A 22,088-nucleotide genomic window follows, 5' to 3' on the forward strand; every position below is an offset into this window, starting at 1 on the left:
CATGCCTAGGGTGAGACTTCCTGAGGCCTGAGAAAGTACAAATACCAAGGAGCTGCTAACTGAACAACACATGGAGCTTACACAGGTTAGAAAATATTCGAATTCCAAACAGTGGAAAGAACTTAATACCCAGGACATTCACTACAGATGCCAGAAAAGATTAAACTAGCCCTAAATTAAAGGTTTCTCTAAGGCAACCCTGTGAAGCTTAAAAGCAAGTCTTGAAATGATCAAGCTGCTCTGCAAGTAAACTGTCTGTCAGAGAAAAACTAGCACTCTTTTAAAAAAGACAACAAAATCTATACACTCAACAACATGTTTAGTTATATGGTAAGAGTTGCTAGATGAAAGATGAAGCAGAAAAATATGACCCATAACCAGGAGAAAAATTAGACAATGGAAACAGACCCAGAAGTGGTAGTGATGATGGAATTAGCAGGAAAAAAAATTCAAACTTTTTTTATAGATATGATCCAAGATTTTAAAGAAAACATGAAATTAAGAGGAGGAAAAGTAATGTTTAAAAAAAAATAAAAATTTGTCATGAAAAATATTTGGGTGAGCTTAAGAGTAGATACAAATAAGAAAAGGTCAGTGAAATTGAATACACAGCAATAGAAAATATCCAAACTGAAAGAAAGCTGGTTTAAAAAAAATTAGAAAGAAAGAACACCAGAATTATCCTGATATCAATACCAGGCAAAGACATAAGAAAAGAAAATTACTGAACAATATCTCTCATGAGCATAGTTGAGGAAATTCTTTAAAATTTTTTAACAAATGGAACCCAACAGTATATAAAAAGGACCAAGGAGGTTATTCCAGGAATGCAAAGTTGGTTTAACATTTGAAAATCAATGTGTTTCATCCTATTACCAGACCAGGAAAGAAAAACAATCTGATCATCTCAGTAGATGCAGAAAGAGCATCTAGGGATATCCTACAGCTAACATCAAAATTAATAGTGAAAAATTAAATGTGACTGTTTCCCCTCTAAGATCAGGAACAAGGCAAGGATGTCCAACCTCACTGCTATTGAACATTGTAATGAAGGTTCTGTCCAGTGTGATCAGGAAAGAAACAGAAGGCATGCAGATTGGAAAGAATGAAGTAAAACTGTTTTTATTCACAGGTGACGTGATATCTGTGTAGAAAAATCCCATGAAATCTACAAGAGGGCAACTAGACTTAATGAGTGAGTTTAGCAAGGTTCCAGGATACAAGATCAATATACACAAATCAGTTGCATTTCTTTATATTAGCCACAACCAATATAAATGAAAAAATGACATTTACAGTTTTACCAAAAACTATGAAATACTTAGGGGTATATCTGACAAAGATGTACAAGACCTGTACACTGAGAAAAACAAAGCATTGCTGAGAGACGTTAGAGAAGGCCTAACCAAATAGAGAGAAGGAGGGCACTTACAAGTTAGAAGACTTACTATTGTTAAAATGGCAATTCTCTCCAAATGTGTTGTAGATTTATATAGTCCCAGTCAAAATCTTAGCAGTCTTAGCAGAAGAGAAATTCACAGGCTGATTCTAAAATTCCTACAGAAATGCAAAGGACCTAGAATATTGAAACAACTTAGAAAAATGAAGAACAAAATTGGAGGAGTTATACTACCTGACTTCAAGACATACTATAGAGCTACAGTAATCAAGACAGGTGTTTTGTGGCTCCAAATGTGTGTTTTTTCCATACCTCATCAAGCAGTTCTCTAATTCTCAGCAGACGCTGACTGGGTGTCCAACAAATTTAACTCAATTCTGACACTGTTTACCTGGAGATAGTGTCAGATCCCACAGGTTAAGGGCTCAATCCCACAATACTGCTGTCCCCACTTCAGATGCCAATCCCAAGTTTATGTTGTTACCTGTGCTTCTGACTGAATAGCTGTAGATCTGAGGTTCCCACGACCCCCCCTCCTCTGGTTCAATTAATTTGCTAGAGCAGCTCACAGACCTCAGAAACATTTAATTATATTTACCAGTTTATTATAAAGGATGCAGATGAGCAGCCAGATTAAGAGATACATAGGGCAGGGTTCTGAGGGATTCTGAGCACAGGAGCTTCTGTCCCCATGGAACTAGGCTTTCCCACCATCCAGGTATGTGAGTGCATTCACCAACATGGTGAATGCTCCCTTGCCCTGAGAGACATTTTCATATGATAAACTGGACTAATTATTAATGACTGAATGGGTCTCTAGTAATGTGCTAGTATCTGTTAACTGTTACAATCATTTTGTTTTAAGGGATCTGTCATCAAAGACCAGAAGATAAAATAAGAACTATATTTGGTCTTTGTTCCTGGTTCCTAGCACAGAACTCCTCAAACCTTTATAATTTCCTGAGTGATAGGAGTGTCTTTTGTCATTCATAAGGATCCCCTTTTGACATACGGTAATGAGGTGACAGAGTGGGATGTCTCCCAGGGCAAGGCCACTGAGGTTTGCAGGCTTCCAGTAGATTTTGTATGGCTCCAAAAGCAGAAGTGGTCTTAGGGTGAAGCCATATATTGCTCTTTAACTAAGAGATAATATCATCTCTTGCTCTGAGCCTTTTTTGATGTGTTAATGTCATATTGAATTTCTCTTATTACATAGCCTATTTATTCATTCCTGTACCCTCAGCTCCTATTCCTCCTTCTCTTCATGTACTCTCAAACTTTTCCACCTTTGGAAGGGACATTAATTTTGGCCACTGTGTTGGTCTGGATTGCCAACAGCAATACTAGTCTAGCAAGTATCTCCCCCTCAGTCCGCTGTCATTCAGATAGGGTAAGATTACATAGGTGCAGAACTAGTGGGCTGTTATTTATTTATTTATTTTGTTTGCGGTACGTGGGCCTCTCACTGTTGTGGCCTCTCCCGTTGTGGAGCACAGGCTCCGGACGCGCAGGCTCAGTGGCCATGGCTCACAGGCCCAGCTGCGCCACGGCATGTGGGATCTTCCCAGACTGGGGCACGAACCCGCATCCCCTGCATCGGCAGGCAGACTCTCAACCACTGTGCCACCAGGGAAGCCCTAGTGGGCTGTTTTTACCACAAGGCAATATAGTTGCATTCAGTGTTATTCCCAATTTTGCCAGATGGAGTTAAGGCATAACCCAACCCATTAGGCCCTTGGGAATCCTGACAAAAAGAGTTTACAACTTAGTTACAGTTTCTTGCTTAGGAATCATCCCTGCTTCCAGCATTTGTAGTTGCAGCCCTGGTTCTGTGACCACTGCACCAGGTAGGGGAGTTAAAAATCGTTGTGATACGGGGAAGAAGAAAAAAGTATAGTCATTATACCAGAATCCTCCCTTAGCAAGAATTACATAATCATATCAACATCCTTTCCCACTCCCTCTTCCCCAGGTTCCCCAGAAAAACAGGAGAATATCTAGTGGGGACGTTCTATCTATCTATCTATCTAGTTGTACCGGGTCTTAATTGCACCTCACCAGATCCTTGGTTGCAGCATGTGGGCTCCTTAGTTGTGGCTCCAGGGCTTCTTAGTTGCGGCGTGTGAGCTCCTTAGTTGTGGCGTGCAAACTCTTAGTTGTGGCATGCATGTAGGACCTAGTTCCCTGACCAGGGATCAAACCTGGGCCCCCTGCATTGGAAGTGCAGAGTCTTATCCACTGCTCCACCAGGGAAGTCCCTAGTGGGGACATTCTTTTAGCTCCACTCAAATTGAGTGTGAGCATACATATACTCATGAAGGTGTGAAAGCTAGCCCTTCAGGCCTATATCTCCCCACTCCCTCCCATCTCCGATTTTAGATAACTAATGTTTTAATTGCCCATTCCAATTCTCTATCAAACTATTACTCTGAGGAGGATATCTCTCTGCCCATTGCTGGACATTGTAGGGATAGAAAACGTTTTCCTTGACTCTGGCACTTTGTGCCTCAAAATGCAAGAGGAATATGTCTAGATTCAGTCCATTTCTGCATTGCTGCAGTTCCTCCATATCCACTCATCTCATGGACTCAGGTGGCCGCCTCAAGCAAGAGCATTGGGATATCTGCTTGTCAGTTCCAGTCAGCTTCTGAACATGGAAGAGAGTTCTTCTGATGGGCACAGATATGTCCTGCCTTAATGACCAGGTTTCCATTGCCCTTGTATCCACACACACGGCTAGACCATTGGCCACTGCCCATGAAGAAACCCAAACAGAGGCTTTTACCACTATTCAGTTTTTCATCCTTGCTGGGAAAACAGCATGCAGTTCAGTCCACAGAGCTGTTTTGGTTTTACCTTTTTCAATCAGAATGGTGGCCTTCCAAACAGGATGTTGCCTGTTTACCTTGGAACTGCTATCCACAAACCAAGCAGCTGTTTGTTGGTTGTTGGAGAGCTGTTTATAGGGCACCGTCCAAGTGACTATACAATCTGGCAGCTCCTTGTGCAGTTCCAAAGTCAGTCCTAGGGACTGACTAGGGTGAAAGAGGCTCCCTGCTCATGAGTATCTCCTCCTTGTGTTCTCCAGGTAGCACGATCCTATATAAACCAATTTCGTTTTATTATGGAACTCTTCTGGGCACTGCCATCCCCATTAGAGTGTTTCTCTGACGTCACTCAAAACGTCTTGGGTATTTCAGGTTTGAAGATCATTTTTTGTCCTTCAGTCATGAGGGTAGCTTCAATTAATGTCAAATAACAAGGTAGTAAATGCCCCTCAAATAGAAATTCTCAAGTCCAAAGTCCCAGTAATCATCTCTGGTAGGCACTCACAGGCTTTTGCCATAAACCCCAGTCAGTCCTTCACATAGGGCTATGGCACAGAGAATTTGTCCCTACCAGCACTCCAGCTTCTATTCTACATTGCATTGGCTTGGGCAGTCCTACTGGTTCCCATTTAGCATGTCAATTAACATTGCTTTAAAGATGGATTTACATGCTTTCTGTTTTATGATGTTAGGTAGTGGAAACATTTCCCAGTCAATAAAATGTTCATTCTCATAATACCATCAGGTAAAAGAAATGTAACCACTTCACATAAAGTCTGTTCAACCATACCAATTCTCCTACAAACTTTTACCTTAATTCTGTTAACCCTTTTATTCCTAACTGTAATCATCCACAGATTTTGGTCTTACAGTACTAGGTAGGAGAGTGTTCCCCAGCCAGACATAATACTCATTCCCATAAAATACTGAGGCAAAGGAGACATAACTTCTTTATATAAAGTCTGTTTAAACATTCCAATTTTCAGGACTTCCCTGGTGATCCAGTGGTTAAGTATCTGCCTACCAATGCAGGGGACGTGGGTTCGGTCCCTGGTCGGGGAACTAAGATCCCACATGCCTCGGGGCAACTAAGCCCGCAGGCTCTAGAGCCCGTGGGCCGCAACTAAAACTCAATGCAGCCAAATAAATACATAAATAAATAATTTTTTTTAAAAAAACACTCCCAACTTTCATGATCCTGTCAATCCTTACATTTTTTTTTAAACTCTCTAACTGTAGCCCACATTAGGACTTCACCAGGAACTTCTCCACTTCCTAAGTTACCCACTATTGTGCAAAAGGCTTTAAGTCCCCAGTGAGGAGTCAAGCCAAGGAATCCTGGCCTTTTGTCAATCTTTGCCTTGATTAGATAAAGCAATTGCTGGTCAGGTTTGGATTCATCTCTAAATTCCATTGGCTGGGACTTCCCTGGTGGCACAGTGGTTGAGACTCTCCATGCTCCCAGTGCAGGGGGCCCGGGTTTGATCCCTGGTTGGGCAACTAGATCCCACATGCATGCTGCAACTGGGAATTTGCATGCCACAACTAAGGGGCCTGCCTGCTGCAACTAAGACCCAGCGCAGCCAAGTAAATAAATATTTTTTTTAAAAAAACAAAACATTGGGTTTCCCTGGTGGCGCAGTGGTTGAGAGTCCGCCTGCTGATGCCGGGGACATGGGTTCGTGCCCCAGTCTGGGAAGATCCCACATGCCGCGGAGTGGCTGGACCCATGAGCCATGGCTGCTGAGCCTGCACGTCCGGAGCCTGTGCTCCGCAATGGGAGAGGCCACAACAGTGAGAGGCCCCCGTACAGCAAAAATAAATAAATAATATATATATAAATAAAAACAAACATTTAACAAAACTCTTAAAAACATAAATAAATAAAAAAATAAATTCCATTGGTAACTTTTACTGTTAGTAACTGATTGCAGCACAGCTCCTACTCCACATCATGGAGTAGCCACCCAAGAACCAAAGGTTCCTTATCCCTCACCTTTTTATCCTTTCTGTTCCCTAACCACATGTTTCCATAAGCCAGGACCAGGATAGCAAATCCCACTTCTGACACCAATTCTGATATGTGTTTTTTCCACATCCCACCAAAAAGTTCTCCATTTCTCAGCTGACACTGACTGGGTGTCCTACAAATTTAGTTCAATTCTGACACTATTTACCTGGAGATAGTGTCAGATTCCACAAGTTAAGGGCTGAGTCCCACAAAACTGCCCTCACTTCAGACTCCAATTGGAAGTCCAGGCATAAACATAGACAAAGAATGTTCAAAGGACCAGACCAGAGAGTACAGAAACAGACCTATACACATATGGTTAGTTAGTTTTTGACATAAGTTCAAAGCAATTCAATAGAGAAATAAGAGTCTTTTCAACAAACAGTACTGCATCAAGTGTATCTCTATCTGCAAAAAAAAAAAAAAGAACTTTGATTCATACCTTGTATACAAAAGTTAACTCTTGGGACTTCCCTGGTGATCCATTGGCTAAGACTCCAAGCTCCTAGTTCAGGGGGTCCAGGTTTGATCCCTGGATGGAGGACTAGATCCTGCATGCATGCTGCAACTAAGAGTCCACATGTCACAACTAAGAAGCCCACATGCCACAACTAAAGATCCCTCATGCCACAACAAAGATCCTGCATGCTGCACCTAAGACCTGGCACAGCCAAAATAAATAATTTTTAAAAATTTAACTCTTAATTGATCATAAGTCTAAATATGAAACCAAAAACTATTAAAAGTGTCAAGAGGAAAATGTGACAAAATATTTGTAACCTTGTCTTAGGCAGATTCTTTTTTTTTTAAACATCTTTATTGGAGTATAATTGCTTTACAATGGTGTGTTAGTTTCTGCTGTATAACAAAGTATAACAAAGAATCAGCTATACATGCACATATATCCCTATATCTGCTCCCTCTTGCGTCTCCCTCCTACCCTCCCTATCTCACCCCTCTAGATGGACACGACACAAAGCATGGAGCTGATCTCCCTGTGCTATGCGGCTGCTTCCCACTAGCTATCTTTTTTACATTTGGTAGTGTATATATGTACATGCCACTCTCTCACTTCGTCCCAGCTTACCCTTCCCCCACCCCATGTCCTCAAGTCCATTCTCTATGTCTGCGTCTTTATCCTGTCCTGCCCCTAGGTTCTTCAGAACCACTTTTTTTTTTTAGATTCCATATATATGTCTTAGCATACGGTATTTGTTTTTCTTTCTGACTTACGCCACTCTGTATGACAGTCTCTAGGTCCATCAACCTCACTACAAATAACTCAGTTTCATTTCTTTTTATGGCTGAGTAATATTCCATTGTATATATGTGCCACATCTTCTTTATCCATTCATCTGTCGATGGACACTTAGGTTGCTTCCATGTCCTGGCTATTGTAAATAGAGCTGCAGTGAGCATTGTGGTACATGACTCTTTTTGAATTATGATTTTCTCAGGGTATATGCCCAGTAGTGGAATTGCTGGGTCGTATGGTAGTTCTATTTTTAGTTTTTTAAGGAACCTCCATACTGTTCTCCATAGTGGCTGTATCAGTTTACATTGCCACCAACAGTGCAAGAGGGTTCCCTTTACTCCACACCCGCTCCAGCATTTACTGTTTGTAGATTTTTTGATGATGGCCATTCTGACTGGTGTGAGGTGATACCTCATTGTAGTTTTGATTTGCATTTCTCTAATGATTAGTGATGTTGAGCATCCTTTCATGTGTTTGTTGGCAATCTGTATATCTTCTTTGGAGAAATGCCTGTTTAGATCTTCTGCCCATTTTTGGATTGGGTTGTTTGTTTTTTTGATACTGAGCTGCCTGAGCTACTTGTATGTTTTGGAGATTAACCCTTTGTCAGTTACTTTGTTTGCAAATGTTTTCTCCCATTCTGACTGTTGTCTTTTTGTCTTGTTTATGGTTTCTTTTGCTGTGCAAAAGCTTTTAAATTTCATTAGGTCCCATTTGTTTATTTTTGTTTTTATTTCCATTTCTCTAGGAGGTGGGTCAAAATGGATCTTGCTGTGATTTATGTCTTAGAGTGTTCTGCCTATGTTTTCCTCTAAGAGTTTTATAGTGTCTGACCTTACATTTATGTCTTTAATCCATTTTGAGTTTATTTTTGTGTATGGTGTTAGGGAGTGTTCTAATTTCATTCTATTACATGTAGCTGTCCAGTTTTCCCAGCACCACTTATTGAAGAGACTGTCTTTTCTCCATTGTATATCCTTGCCTCTTTTTTTTTTTTTTTTTTTTTTTTTTTTTTTTTGCTGTACGCGGGCCTCTCACTGCTGTGGCCTCTCCCGTTGCGGAGCACAGGCTCCGGACACACAGGCTCCGCGGCCATGGCTCGTGGGCCCAGCCGCTCCGCGGCATGTGGGATCCTCCGGGATCGGGGCACGAACCCGCGTCCCCGGCATCGGCAGGCGGACTCTCAACCACTGCGCCACCAGGGAAGCCCTATCCTTGCCTCTTTTATCAAAGATAAGGTGACCATAGGTGTGTGGGTTTCTCTCTGGGCTTTCTATCCTGTTCCATTGATCTATATTTCTGTTTTTGTGCCAGTGCCATACTGTCTTGATTACTGTACCTTTGTAGTATAGTCTGAAGTTTGGGAGCCTGATTCCTCCAGCTCCGTTTTTATTTCTCAAGATTGCTTTGGCTATTCTGGGTCTTTTGTGTTCCCATACAAATTATTCAATTTTTTGTTCTAGTTCTGTGAAAAATGCCATTGGTAGTTTGATAGGGATTGCATTGAATCTGTAGAATGCTTTGGGTAGTATAGTCATTTTCACAATGTTGACTCTTCCAATCCAAGAACATGATATATCTCTCCATCTGTTTGTGTCATGTTTAGTTTCTTTCATCAGTGTCTTACAGTTTTCTGTATACAGGTCTTTTGTCTCCTTAGGTAGGTTTATTCCTAGGTATTTTATTCTTTTTGTTGCAATGGTAAATGTGAGTGTTTCCTTAATTTCTCTTTCAGATTTTTCATCATTAGTGTATAGGAATGCGAGAGATTTCTGTGCATTAATTTTGTATCCTGCTACTTTACCAAATTCATTGATTAGGTCTAGTAGTTTTCTGGTAGCATGTTTAGGATTCTCTATGTATAGTATCGTGTCATGTGCAAACAGTGACAGTTTTACTTCTTCTCTTCCGATTTGGATTCCTGTTATTTTTCTTCTCTGATTGCTGTGGCTAAAACTTCCAAAACTATGTTGAGTAATAGTGGTGAGAGTGGGCAACCTTGTCTTCTTCCTGATCTTAGTGGAAATGGTTTCAGTTTTTCACCATTGAGAGTGATGTTGGCTGTGGGTTTGTAATATATGGCCTTTGTTATGTTGAGGTAAGTTCCCTCTATGCCTACTTTCTGGAGGGTTTTTGTCATAAATGGTGTTGAATTTTGTCAAAAGCTTTTTCTGCATCTATTGAGATCAAATTCTTAAATATGCACAAAGGTATGATCTACAAAAGAAAAAACTAGGGGGCTTTCCTGGCGGTCCAGTGGTTGAGACTCCACACTTCCACTGCAGGGCATGTGGGTTCAATCCCTGGTTGGGGAAGTAAGATCCCGCAAGCCACACGGAGCAGCCAAAAAAGGAAAAGAAAAAGAAAAGCCTGCTAAATTGGACGTGAACAAATCAAACTTAAGGACTTCAGCTTTTTGAAAGACATTGTCAAGAAAATGAAAAGTCAGTGCACATACTGGGTCAAAATTTTCAAATCACATGTCTGATAAAGCGTTTGTGTTCAAAATATACCATGTACTCTCAAAACTTAATGATAAGAAAACAATACAAGAAAATGGACAAAAGAGTTGAACAGACTTTTCACCAAAGATTTACAGATGGCAAATAAGCACATGAAAAGATGCTCAACATCATTAGGATAGATGTATAGATCAATGCAATAGAACTGGGAGTCCAAAAATAACCATGCATCTATGGTTAATTGATTTTTGACAAGGGTGCCAAGACAATTCAGTGGGGAAAGAACAGGTTTTTAAACAAATGGTGCTGGGAAGACTGAGTAGGCACATGTAAAAGAAAGAACTTTGACCCTTACCTCATACCACATACAAAAATTAACTCAAAAATGGATTACAGGCCTAAGTATAAGACCTACATTTACATATACATAAGCATATAAAACTTTTAAAAGAAAACATAGGTATAAATCTTTATGATGTTGGATTAAGCAATGATTTCTTATATAGGACACCAAAAGCATGTGACAAAAGAAAACTAGTTTAATTGAATTTAATAAAAAATTTTAAAACTTTTGTGCTTTAAAGGACACCATCAAGAAAGTGAAAAGACGACTCCCAGAACGGTTGAAAATATTTGCAAATTATATACCTGATGAGAGGTTGTTTTCAGAATAATAAACACAATAGTAAAAAGGAAAATAACCCAGTTTAAAAATTAGCAAAGGATCCGAATAGACATTTCTTCAAAGAAATTATACAAATGGCCAATAAGCACATCAAAAGAGGTTCAGAACTTCCCTGGTGGTCCAGTGGTTAAGACTCCATGCTTCCCCTGCACGGGGCACAGGTTTGATCCCTGGTCGGGGAACTTAAGATCCCGCATGCCACAGGGCGTGGCCAAAAAATTAAATTCATTAAATTAATTAAATTAAAAAAATAAAGATACTGTCATGATGGCAAAAAAAAAGTTCAGCATCATTAGTCATTAGAAAATATAAATTAAAGCCACAGTGAGATGTAAGCCACTTTACACCTGATAGGAAGGCTGCCTATAATCAAAAAGATGGACAATGACAAGTGTCGATGAGGACATGAAGCAACTTTCTCATTCATTGCTGATGGGAATGAAAAATTATTCAACCATTTCAGAAAACAATTTGGTGATTTCTTATAAAGTTAAACATACATTTATGGATGGATCTAGAGACTGTCATACAGAGTGAAGTAAGTCAGAAAGAGAAAAACAAATATTGTATATTAACGCATATGTGTGGAACCTAGAAAAATGGTACAGATGAACCGGTTTGCAGGGCAGAAATTGAGACACAGATGTAGAGAACAAATGTATGGACACCAAGCGGGGAAAGTGGTGGTGGGAGGGATGGGCGTGTGATGAATTGGGAGATTGGGATTGACACGTGTACACTGATGTGTATAAAATGGACAACTAATAAGAACCTGCTGTATAAAAAAAAATAAAATTCAAAAATAAAATAAAAAAATAAAAATAAATAAACATACATTTAGCATTTTAGGTATTTTCTCAAGATCCAGGAAATGAAAAGTTCCCAAAAAACTTTTGGAAGAATGATTATAGCATTTTTAGTCATTGTAATGAAATGCTCAGGGAGAGAGAACATCCAACAAATGTCCATCAGTACAATAACATTAAAAACATGTGACGTATTCAGTGCAGTGGAATACTTCTCAGCTTAAAACAACAAAAAAAGATTACATACAGGTAACAACTTGGAAACATCTCAAAAACATCATGCTGAGCAAAAGTAGACAGACACAAAAGGTTACATGCTGTCCATTTATATGAAGTTGTAGGCAAAAGTCTATATCACAGAAGTTAGAACAGTGGTTACCTGGGATGAGGGGTGTAGGGGAGATTGACTTCAAAGGTGCACAAGGAAACTTTTTAGTTGTTGAAAATATTCCATATCCTGATTGTGTTGGTGGTTACACAAGTGTATACATTTGGCAAAACTCATAAAACTATAGATTAAATTAGGTGCGTTTTATTGTGTGTAAATTAGACTGTAATAAATATGACTAAAACTAAAAAAATAAACTTTAAAAGGCATGTGTAAGAAAAAGGCAAAAGGAAAAAATATATTTAAAAATAATGAATACTGCATGTACAACATCACTGCTATTAAATTTTATTTATTTATTTATTTTTGGCTGCGTTGGGTCTTCGTTGCTGCATGCAGGCTTTCTCTAGTTGCAACAATTGGGGGCTACTCTTCGTTGCGGTGCGCGGGCTTCTCGTTGCGGTGGCTTCTCTTGTTGCAGAGCACAGGCACTAGGCGAGTGGGCTCAGTAGTTGTGGCTCACGGGCTCTAGAGCGCCGGCTCAGTAGTTGTGGCACACGGACTTAGTTGCTCTGCGGCATGTGGGATCTTCCTGGACCAGAGCTCGAACCTGTGTCCCCTGCATTGGCCGGCGGATTCTTAATCACTGCGCCCCGAGGGAAGCCCTCAATTTTTTTTTTAACATAGGAAATGCATAAAAGTGTAACAGTACCCATCTTACTCATGATTTGAGGTCAAAGAAGATTGTCTATGTCTTATGGTTATGATTTTTATATAATGTATAATATATATATATATATATAATGGTATGTGTATTATCTATGATCTATGTGTGGGCCTTGTAGTGTAGGCATAACATCATTACAGAGATATTTTTCAAGCTCTAACTTATGTTAGTGAGCAATAACAAAACAGGTTAAATTTAAGCAAAAAAATAAAAATTATTCCACAAAAAAACAAACTAAGTTTTTTAAGGAAAGCTCTTTCTCCTATTTTCTTTCAGCCTCAAGGTATTGCAGCATGCTGATTGAGGAAGGAGGATTGCAGCATTTATACAACATCAAAGAACATGAACAGACTGATCCTCATGTCCAACAGATTGCTGTGGCCATTCTGGACAGCTTAGAGAAACACATTGTACGCCATGGAAGACCACCTCCCTGTAAAAAGCAGCCCCAGGCCAGACTTAACTGATAGCTATAGGTAATTGGATAATTGAATCACAGAAATTCTTTTTGTGTTAGGTTCACTTGGAATATCTTACCCTCTCTGATGTTTTGGGGGTTTCTACAGCAAGAGTCATAAAGTGAGTATGGGATTGATAATGTACAGTACTGCCCATGTGAACAGTCTTTGATTTGTCTTGTGATTTTTGACTTATCAGATGAGAAGAGTCTCTTCCTTCATCATTGCCTTTTAGGAAAATTTCCACATCCTTCAGTGTTTGAACTTACTTGTGCTTAAAATTCTACAGTTTTATGAGGAAGTTTGCACGGACCCTTAGGCCAGACTTTTCTTATCTTAAAGTCCCTTCAGTCAATTTGCAGCTTTAAATAAGCTGTTAACCTGATTTATGGCACTACTTCAGTTGTAAATTTTATATTGCTTCTGTATAAAATGCCTTTATTCTCTGTCTGTGTATCTTTTATAAGATGTCCTTCTTAGTGTGAAAGAATGGAAATCTGAGTCCTCTCCTTGTGAAAGCTACTCATTGGCTGGTGCCCAGACGGCTGGCAGAAAATACATTAAAAAGAAAAACTACTAAGGGAAAATAGAGTTTAGGAACTGGGAAAAGGTCTGCTCTTGTGGTATATAGTTTTTAAACTGGGACTGGCTAATCTTCTGGAGCCCACCTCTCCTGAGGCATTGCACAGTAGCTTGTTCGTATTTATTCCTGGAGGCATGGGCTGCTGCTTCCTACGCAGACTGCTGGTTACTCTCTAGAAATATTTCCCCAAGCACCACAGTATAAAATATTACAGCATTCTGCATTAGAGATTAACTGTCTGAATTTCTTTATGTCATATTGTTGTGAAAATGTGAATTTTACAAAAATTGTCTCTTGCTCAAACAGACCATCCTTTTCCCTCTATTTCAAAGTCATTTTTGTTCAGTGGAATAGAGACTATACATGGTATTACCTGCTCACGTAAAATACAATTAACAACAGTAAATTTGGCCATGAGAAGTTAATTTTCTTTTGTTTAAGACTACATGTATCTTAATATTTTCATGTTGGGGAAGGATATCCACATCTCACTGCCAAAAGTAAACAAGAAGAATTAGACTATTGTTAAATGTAATGATTCTAGTTGCAGTGCATAAAAGGAAATATTTTGTGATGGGTAATTTTTTAGACAGTTGCCTTTCCTTTAGGAGAGTTGTTACAGTAGAGTAAAGAATCAGTTATCAATAACGGCAGTTGGGAGGCAGCAAGTCACCAAGAGAGTTATTTTCCATTAAACAAAAAAAAAGGTGAAAGATTTATACGCTCTAAAGAGAAACCAGAGTATCCATCTTAAATTTTAGTTTGTGAATAAAGTTAACCTGCAGTCTTAGATGACTGCATCTTTTTCATAGATGGCCAAAATGTTTTCAATAGAGATTTTAAATAATACATTTAAAATCATGGTGATTATTCAGAAGCATTTTTATTTAGAAAGGAGCTGGCTTATTAGTATTCTGATAATGTTTTTGACATACACATTTCATACCACTATCGCAGTAGTCATACTTGAATTATTTGGTACTCCTTCACAGGAGTGAAAACTTAAACTAAATGAAAATAGATATTTAGAATCATTAAAAACCATATTAAATTGTGGGTTAATTCTGACTTAACCTGTTTAAGGAATTTTTATAGGTGTGAGATAAATTTTCACAGATTATTTCTATTTCAGAGGAAATGGAAAATTCTTTTAAAAATTCCCCCTTTTTTCTGGGTCTTAAATATCTAAGGCAAAATGTAGAAAATAGGATGGTCTACAAAAGCTTGGAGTCGCTAGCTATGTAGACCATTTCTAGGTCTTCTAGCTTGTGTAGTTAAGGAAAAGCCTATTTGAGAAGTTTGGCTTCAAGTTTCTATTGTATCCTATTCAAGACAAAAGTACATGTTCCTTCTAGGCTAATCCTAGGTTCTTGTCTTTATAAATTGTTTTCAAAAATGGCTAAAAATGTATGGAAAACAATAAATCCCTTCATTACTCAGAATAACTTGTTGATAGATGAAGACTCAAATATATTTAAATTTAAATTGAAATTTACTACTTTGAGCACTGGTAATGGCCAGATACTTTTGAGTCTTAAAAGCAAAATAATTAGGCACATCCCAAATATATAAAAATTTTAGTGCCTTTGTGGTTGGGATGGCTCTTAAAATTATGTATCTAATTATGGCACTGAATTGTCTATAAGGTCTTGAATCTGGCTACAATACAGTATATATGTATATGTATATATACATATATATAAATTGAAATTATGAGGTGTAACTGGCCTGTCTCTACAGAAAGAATCTATTAGGCCTCCTATTTGCATTTGTACACTAGAATGTAACAGAACTTGGTGCCTTCAAGGGTTACCTCTTCAGTGGCTTAGAGGTGCTGCTTCAAGCACAATTTAGACTAGGGTTGAACCACTCATTGCTCAAATCATTGGTGTGCTCAGATATTGCAAATTATCACTACATCAGTCCACAAGCAACAGCAAGGTTTAGATCTACTAAAGGAAAAAGGAAATGGAATTAGACTTTTTAAACTATAATGATGCATGTGGGTATTATTGAGTAAAACAAGAACAGTCTGAAATTAGAGCAAAAATAATTAAGGTATCTCATTCTTTCCATCAGGTACGTTTTGCTGTTCTCTTTATACTCGAAAAAATCATTTTTTCCTTTTGCAGTTGAAAAGGAACATAAATCAAATCAAGTAGTAATAAGGGGTTAATTTACTCTCTGGCCAAGGACTCAGTGGTTACTGATCTTAGTTGAGAATTTAAAAAGTCATGTCAGACTCACAGATCCAGGAATTGACCTTAAATATTGCTGCTCCTCACCCTTGGACAGAAATGCCATTTAGTGGCACTAGTCAATTTAAGTGAATTACCCAAGGTAGAGGTGAATCCCACAAAGCAACTATGGGAACTTAATTTCATGATATCTTTTGTTTGCAAGCTTCCAAAGAATCAAGGATTCATGTTTTAAAATATCAGTGCTGTATTTCCAGCCTAGGAAGGTGATCTTGCTAGTGGGACCTTTTGAGTTGGCCCTTTTTCTCCCCAGTCACTTTCATTTGGCTATATTTTAAATTATGCCATGCTCAAGATAGTATTAGGCCATCATCTAGACCTTTGGAGCACATTTTGATGAAAACATATTTTATTATGGTTCATTATGTGCTAAATTAGGGTAGAATCGATTAATGAACCGTGGTTTTGGCTTAGTGCTTTAAAATGCCTGACACCCCACCCTGTCCCCCCATAGAACAAGGTGCAGCAATACCCAAGGTTGAAAAGAGGTCATGAGTAGCCAGGAAAATAAACTTACTGTGTTGCATATGTTGAAACCCACCCTTCTCCTGCCCTCTAATGGTATGTTTACATTATTTGGTTATTGTGCAACTTTTATCTTGATATAAACAGTATTATTAAACTGAAGGTGTAAGTTAAAGGCAGTATCATACTGTTGGCTGACATGGGCAGTTTTATCTGTATGTTACTTATTTGGGGGCTTTATATGGCTAGGGCTTCAGAGTAGTGTTCCGAGATAGCTTACAGAGAGGTTTGCAAACTTATGGTTTCCCTCTCAAATCCATCGTAGCAGTTTCAAATGATTGTGTGTGGATATTGGATATTTAAATTTTACCACTTGCTTTGTATTGACACATTTTTCATTTTTTGTATTAACTCACAAACTGTTTATTTAAGTAATAATGCAAATCCAGACTTCATCCAGTGATGAAAATAGCGGTATGATAGGAAATTTTGCTGAGTGTGCTTTAAATGAGTAATTGCTTTATCTCTTTTTAGTATTTCATAGATTTTGTGTGACATGTACACTCCTAATTATGCATTCTTTGGTTTCCATATCTTAACCTAAGACATTCTTACGTTAACTGATTGATAGCCTAAGAGAGAACTTTCTCTGCCTGTTTCTCCCCTCCCCCAATTTTTTTTGGTGAATTATGGGAAAATCAATGCTATTTCTCATTTCTCTGGATGAAGCAAAGCTCCTTTGGACAGCACAACCTAACTTCATAGCTAGACAGAATGGCTATCGAGAATATTTAGAAAATCCAAATTTATCAAATTATGAGAAATCATAAATGTAGTTCATTAATATGTGCTTAATTTTGAACTTATTTTGGAAAATTGTTCAAATTGGGTTCTTTTAAGCTTACTTTAATCAGCTTAGAAGCAAGAAGCTACTTTGCTAATGAAAGCTGAGACATACTTTCATAAAAGCAGGAAATTCTTGAGAGCATTTAAAAATGGGAGGATGTTATGTCAAGATTTATACTTTCAGATAATCTGTAAGAATAAAATTTTTAAATCCCTGACTTTTGTAGAATTCCCACTGTCAAATTCTCACTGACTTGTGAGTATGGAAAAAGCTATCTTTTGCTTGAATTCTGATATAAGAGTTTAACTCCTTTCAAAGGATATGAAAAATTCATTGGAAAGTGTAATGTGTATACATTTCAAAGGTTGTCAATTGTCTGGACTGAAGGCACTGTTCTTACTGTGGCCAGATGAATGGGAGTGTCCTGTACATGAATCATGCTGTTTTAAATCAGGACATCACTTAGGTATTAATGTTGTGTATACAGATTTTTGTTTGGGGGATTTTTTTTTTTTTTTGCCTAAATAAATGTTACAAATTTTATGTAAAGTGTGTCTTGTCTATATTTATTCTGGGCATTTGCTTTAAAATTTAAAACTAATGCTGCAAGATTCAGATTCCTTGGTCATCTGTTTGTAAGTTGCTTTCTGGAAAAGGCCAGTGGTTTTACTGCAGAAATTTCTAATTTTTTTGCAGGACCTGGAACTCCATTCATTCATTTCATTAAATACCTATGCTAGGTACTATTTATGTGTTGGAACTTGCATAATTTATAAACCCTTCAGAGAACTTAACAGTTTTGTGGAGAAGAGGAAGTGTCAAATAAACATAAATATTACATAACATTGTATTACAGACCAGTCCACGGTACTTGTTATAAAGCCACAGAGACTATACCTAATCCAGACTGGGCACCCATCAGACAGCCCAAGAACACTTCCTAGAGAGCGTATCTAGGTTGACAGTCATTCACACAACTATTGAGACAATTAACTGATATAATATATATTGTATAAGTGCATTTAGTGAGGGAGGTTACCAAAAAACAAAGTATAATATAAGAACCCCATGACCAGGAAGAATTCTTAGTGACTTTAGTTTCAGAAACGTCATTTTATAGTTGAAGAAACTAAGTCTTAGGTAAAATGACCTTGCCCAAATCACACAGCAAGTTAGTAACAGACTCTGCATTACAATTCTTATTTCCAAATTTACAATCCAATGGGTCCCCTCTGCCCCTATTATTGCATAATCGCATGAGATTGCTTAGCTCTTAGGCAATATGTGATTAAACATCAAATGAATGGTAGAGAAAAGAATGCGCCAGATGGTCAGAAGTGGAGGTTGACCATCCTTACAGATGGTGTAGGGCAACATTAGTGTTTAGATGCTATAGAATTGTTAATGAATGGTCACTACAAATACAAACATGAGATTAGATATGTTAGAGTGATAGGGTTTTTAATAGTAGTTTTATTATAATTTTTATAATAATTATTAGCTTTTTAAAAATTTATTTATTTTATTATTTTTGTTTATTTATTTATTAGTTTTGGCTGTGTTGGTGGGTCTTAGTTGCTGTGCACGGGCTTTCTCTAGTTGCCACGAGCTGGGGCTACTCTTTGTTGTGGTGTGTGGGCTTCTCACTACGGTGGCTTCTCTTGTTTCAGAGCACAGGCTCTAGAGTGCGCTGGCTTCAGTAGATGTGGCGCGTGGGCTCAGTAGTTGTGGCTCACGGGCTCTAGAGCACAGGCTCAGTAGTTGTGGCGCACAGGATTAGTTGCTCGTGGCATGTGGGATCTTCCCAGACCAGGGCTTGAACCCGTGTCCCCTGCATTGGCAGGCGGATTCTTAACCACTGTGCCACCAGGGAAGCCCAGCTTTTCTTAACCTTTTATTGTCCCAATAATTCACTCAATACTAACATGGTATTACTATGGGCCATACATATTGAGGAAGATAAATACCTTTGGCCGATATTTAACCAAACAAGTTGTTGAGCTGTGTTGTCTATAGCCTATCTTCAAAAAGACAAAATCAAATCTTCCTCCATTCTTCCCCTTCCCCACCCTTTCTCACAGTTTTTATTATGTAGATCAACCCAGTCTCTTGGCTAAATTTAAATTTCTTCCTTTCCTCCTGATTATCTTTCCATCTCCTATTCCCCATTCTTAATCTGCATCATAAGACTCCAGTGCACAGCTCTGAGTAACTGCATAACTCCTCAAATTGAGAGGAGTAGGTGAATGGCAGAAACCATGAGCACTCACATTAATCATTTTTGTCTTTTTATAATTTAAGATTCTAATGCAGGCTGAAAATTCAGCCTATAAAAGAGCAAGTCATAGGGTGGGCACACTGAGCTCTTGGCTTCCAGAAGCCAGACTTCACAGCAGGTTTGGGAAAATGACACCAGTGGCCAGATGTTGCAGATGAAGAATGGCTTACTTACTCCTGTGCATTCAGTATGACAGCTGTTTAAAATCATCTTGCAATGACTCAGTCAAGGACTGTCACTAAAGACTGTCTCTCCTAGACTGTGATGAGGCAATAAGAGCTAAGAACAAAAAAACAACCCCCCCCCAGCTCTCCTGTTACTTTACATCAAAACACATTATAAAAGGAACTATTTTCAATGACCTATCTAGAGTGTGATTGTCATATTTGAATGTGGAGATTAAGGAGTTACCAAACACATTTTTAACCTAATTCTTGGTCTCATCAATTCAGTCTTAAATAAAGCCCTTCGAAATTGGATAGATTATGAGTAATGAGCCAAGTGCTGTATTTAACCCTCAAACATCTTGTAAGGGAAGATAATTATCCCCTATTTTACAAATGAGGGGAAGCCTAGTGAGGTCAAATGACTTGCCTCACATCACCCAGATAGTAAGTAGAGGAATTTGTAGATTCAACCTAGACACTGTTTTAGCACCAGCGTCCCCACTCTGAAGAATCTTTGCTGCTTTGTACAATCTCAGTAGTGATGTCTTTGAATAAAAAGACAAATGTATAATCAAAAGCCCTCTGAAACTGGTTCATGAAATAAACCACATTATTGTTTGTGGGTACTAGCAATGGATTTAGAGTCTTCTCTTTTAAAGACCTATGGGAACAGATCAACTATAGTTTAGGATTTGGGGTCAATCAATTGCCACTATGTGCCAAATTCTATTGTAAGGGGTCTACAATTTCAAATAGCATTAGTTATTCAGTACATTCCAATGCAGTCAGAAAATATATGGAAGCAAGCACTATGCTAAGCATTTTTTTTTAATGTATATTTTTTCAACTAAGCCTTGCAACAGCCTTGTAAAGAAGGTAATCATTACATTTTATGGATAAGGAAATTGTGAGCTATTAAATAACTTTGTCAAGGTCACAAGTTATTAGGTTTCAGAGTCACACACACAGAGACTTAGGTCTGTCAGACTCTGAAATCTATGCTCTTAATCACTGTGCTATAAAGGGGAAAAACCAATTTTACCATTAAGGACAATCCCCAATCCAATTTAACCATTAAGGCCGTTCCCATGCACACTTTTGGCCTGTCTCAAAGAATGGAGACCATTGACAGCTTTCCAAGTTTATGATTTTCAACCTCACTGGCCCTCAGTGTCATTATTGTAGTGGCTCTTACAATAAAACATAAGATTTTACAAATTTGGGGAGAAAATTTCCTCCCCAAAATAATGGGGCTAACGAGACCAACAACCCATGAAACTGATATAGATGGAGATTACTTCAATGTGAAAACATCTGAACATGGCTTATCTAACTAGTATAGAGCTTTAGGAGAGTCAGCTGCCACAGACCCCATTTCTAGGGAGGTCTCCAATCAGAGAGGCACTGACCTTGGGCATCAGGACATTTCCAAATAACTACAAACAACACTCATAACTTTCCATCCTTTGAAGCCCTAAACCAACTCCCCTGTCTTACTAAGCCAGTATGTAAACCTTTCCCCATAGCTGTTTGAGGAGTTACTTTCTATGTAGGATATTCCACTGTGTGTGATAAATTTTTCTCTGGTTTATCTGTTGTCAGTTAATTTACAGGTCTCCTTCCACTTCCAACAATCGGACCTAAGTTGGTAGAGCAGTTTTTCCTCCCAACAGGGTTCACAGTAAGTTCATTAAAAAAAAAATCGTTAAAACCAATAAATAGGAAGACATAATGTCAGAATAAAGGACAGTACTTTAAATGGATGCATGTAGTTTTATATGTATCACTTGTCCTCATTTTACTCATTTTGATAACCACCTGTGATAAAGACAACACGAGTCTTTGGATCAGCCTTAGGGAACCATTTCCTTAGTTAATTTGGTTCCCCGGGAGTGGTTTCTCTTTCTTCAAGTTCACTACTTCAGTGTGTTACCTTTTACTAATTAAGTTAGTAAAGAAGGAGACTAGTCAAGAGGGCTCTCTGAACTCTAGGCTGCCCCTCCCTAAATAGAGGCAACCTTTTCTTTAGGGCCATTGATGATTTGTACTCCTCTGTGGTTCCAGTTTCTTTGTTTCCTAAGCAGGCTCTTTCTGTGATAATACAGGTTTTACTGCTGATCACTACAGTAGGAGAAATAAACCGAATCTACAGACATAGATAAGACAAAGACTTAGTAGCTAGTCTTTGTGTTTCTGATGCCCAGAAAGAGACAAAGACTTGCTCAAAGTCACAGAGCTTCAGGCTTCCCTGGTGGCTCAGTGGTTGAGAGTCCGCCTGCCAATGCAGGGGACACACGTTCGTGCTCCCGGTCTGGGAGGATTCCACATGCCGCGGAGCAGCTGGGCCCGTGAGCCATGGCCGCAATGGGAGAGGCCACAGCAGTGAGAGGCCTGCATACTGCAAAAAAAAAAAAAAAAAAGTCACAGAACTTCAAATGACCCTTAGAGATCATCCTGTCTACTTGAGAACACAAAAATAACACATGGGGTGTTAGACAACAATCTCTTAGTTTTTGAAATTCTGCAAGTTT

At 38.5% G+C, this 22,088-nt stretch overlaps 1 protein-coding gene across 1 annotated transcript in view; it reads left to right on the forward strand.

Annotated features, from left to right (window-relative positions):
* ZYG11B (zyg-11 family member B, cell cycle regulator) overlaps positions 1 to 17,655 on the forward strand; it is a 75,557-nt gene extending 57,902 nt beyond the window's left edge. Inside the window, exon 14 of the mRNA XM_082615913.1 lies at positions 12,778 to 17,655. Coding sequence (XP_082472039.1) covers positions 12,778 to 12,968 — 191 coding nt within the window. The 3' untranslated portion in view covers positions 12,969 to 17,655. The remainder of the gene's footprint in view (positions 1 to 12,777) is intronic.
* Positions 17,656 to 22,088: the final 4,433 nt, after the last annotated feature.

This window comes from Mesoplodon mirus, assembly GCF_964341445.2.
Source record: "Mesoplodon mirus genome assembly, chromosome: 3".
NCBI lineage: Eukaryota > Metazoa > Chordata > Mammalia > Artiodactyla > Ziphiidae > Mesoplodon > Mesoplodon mirus.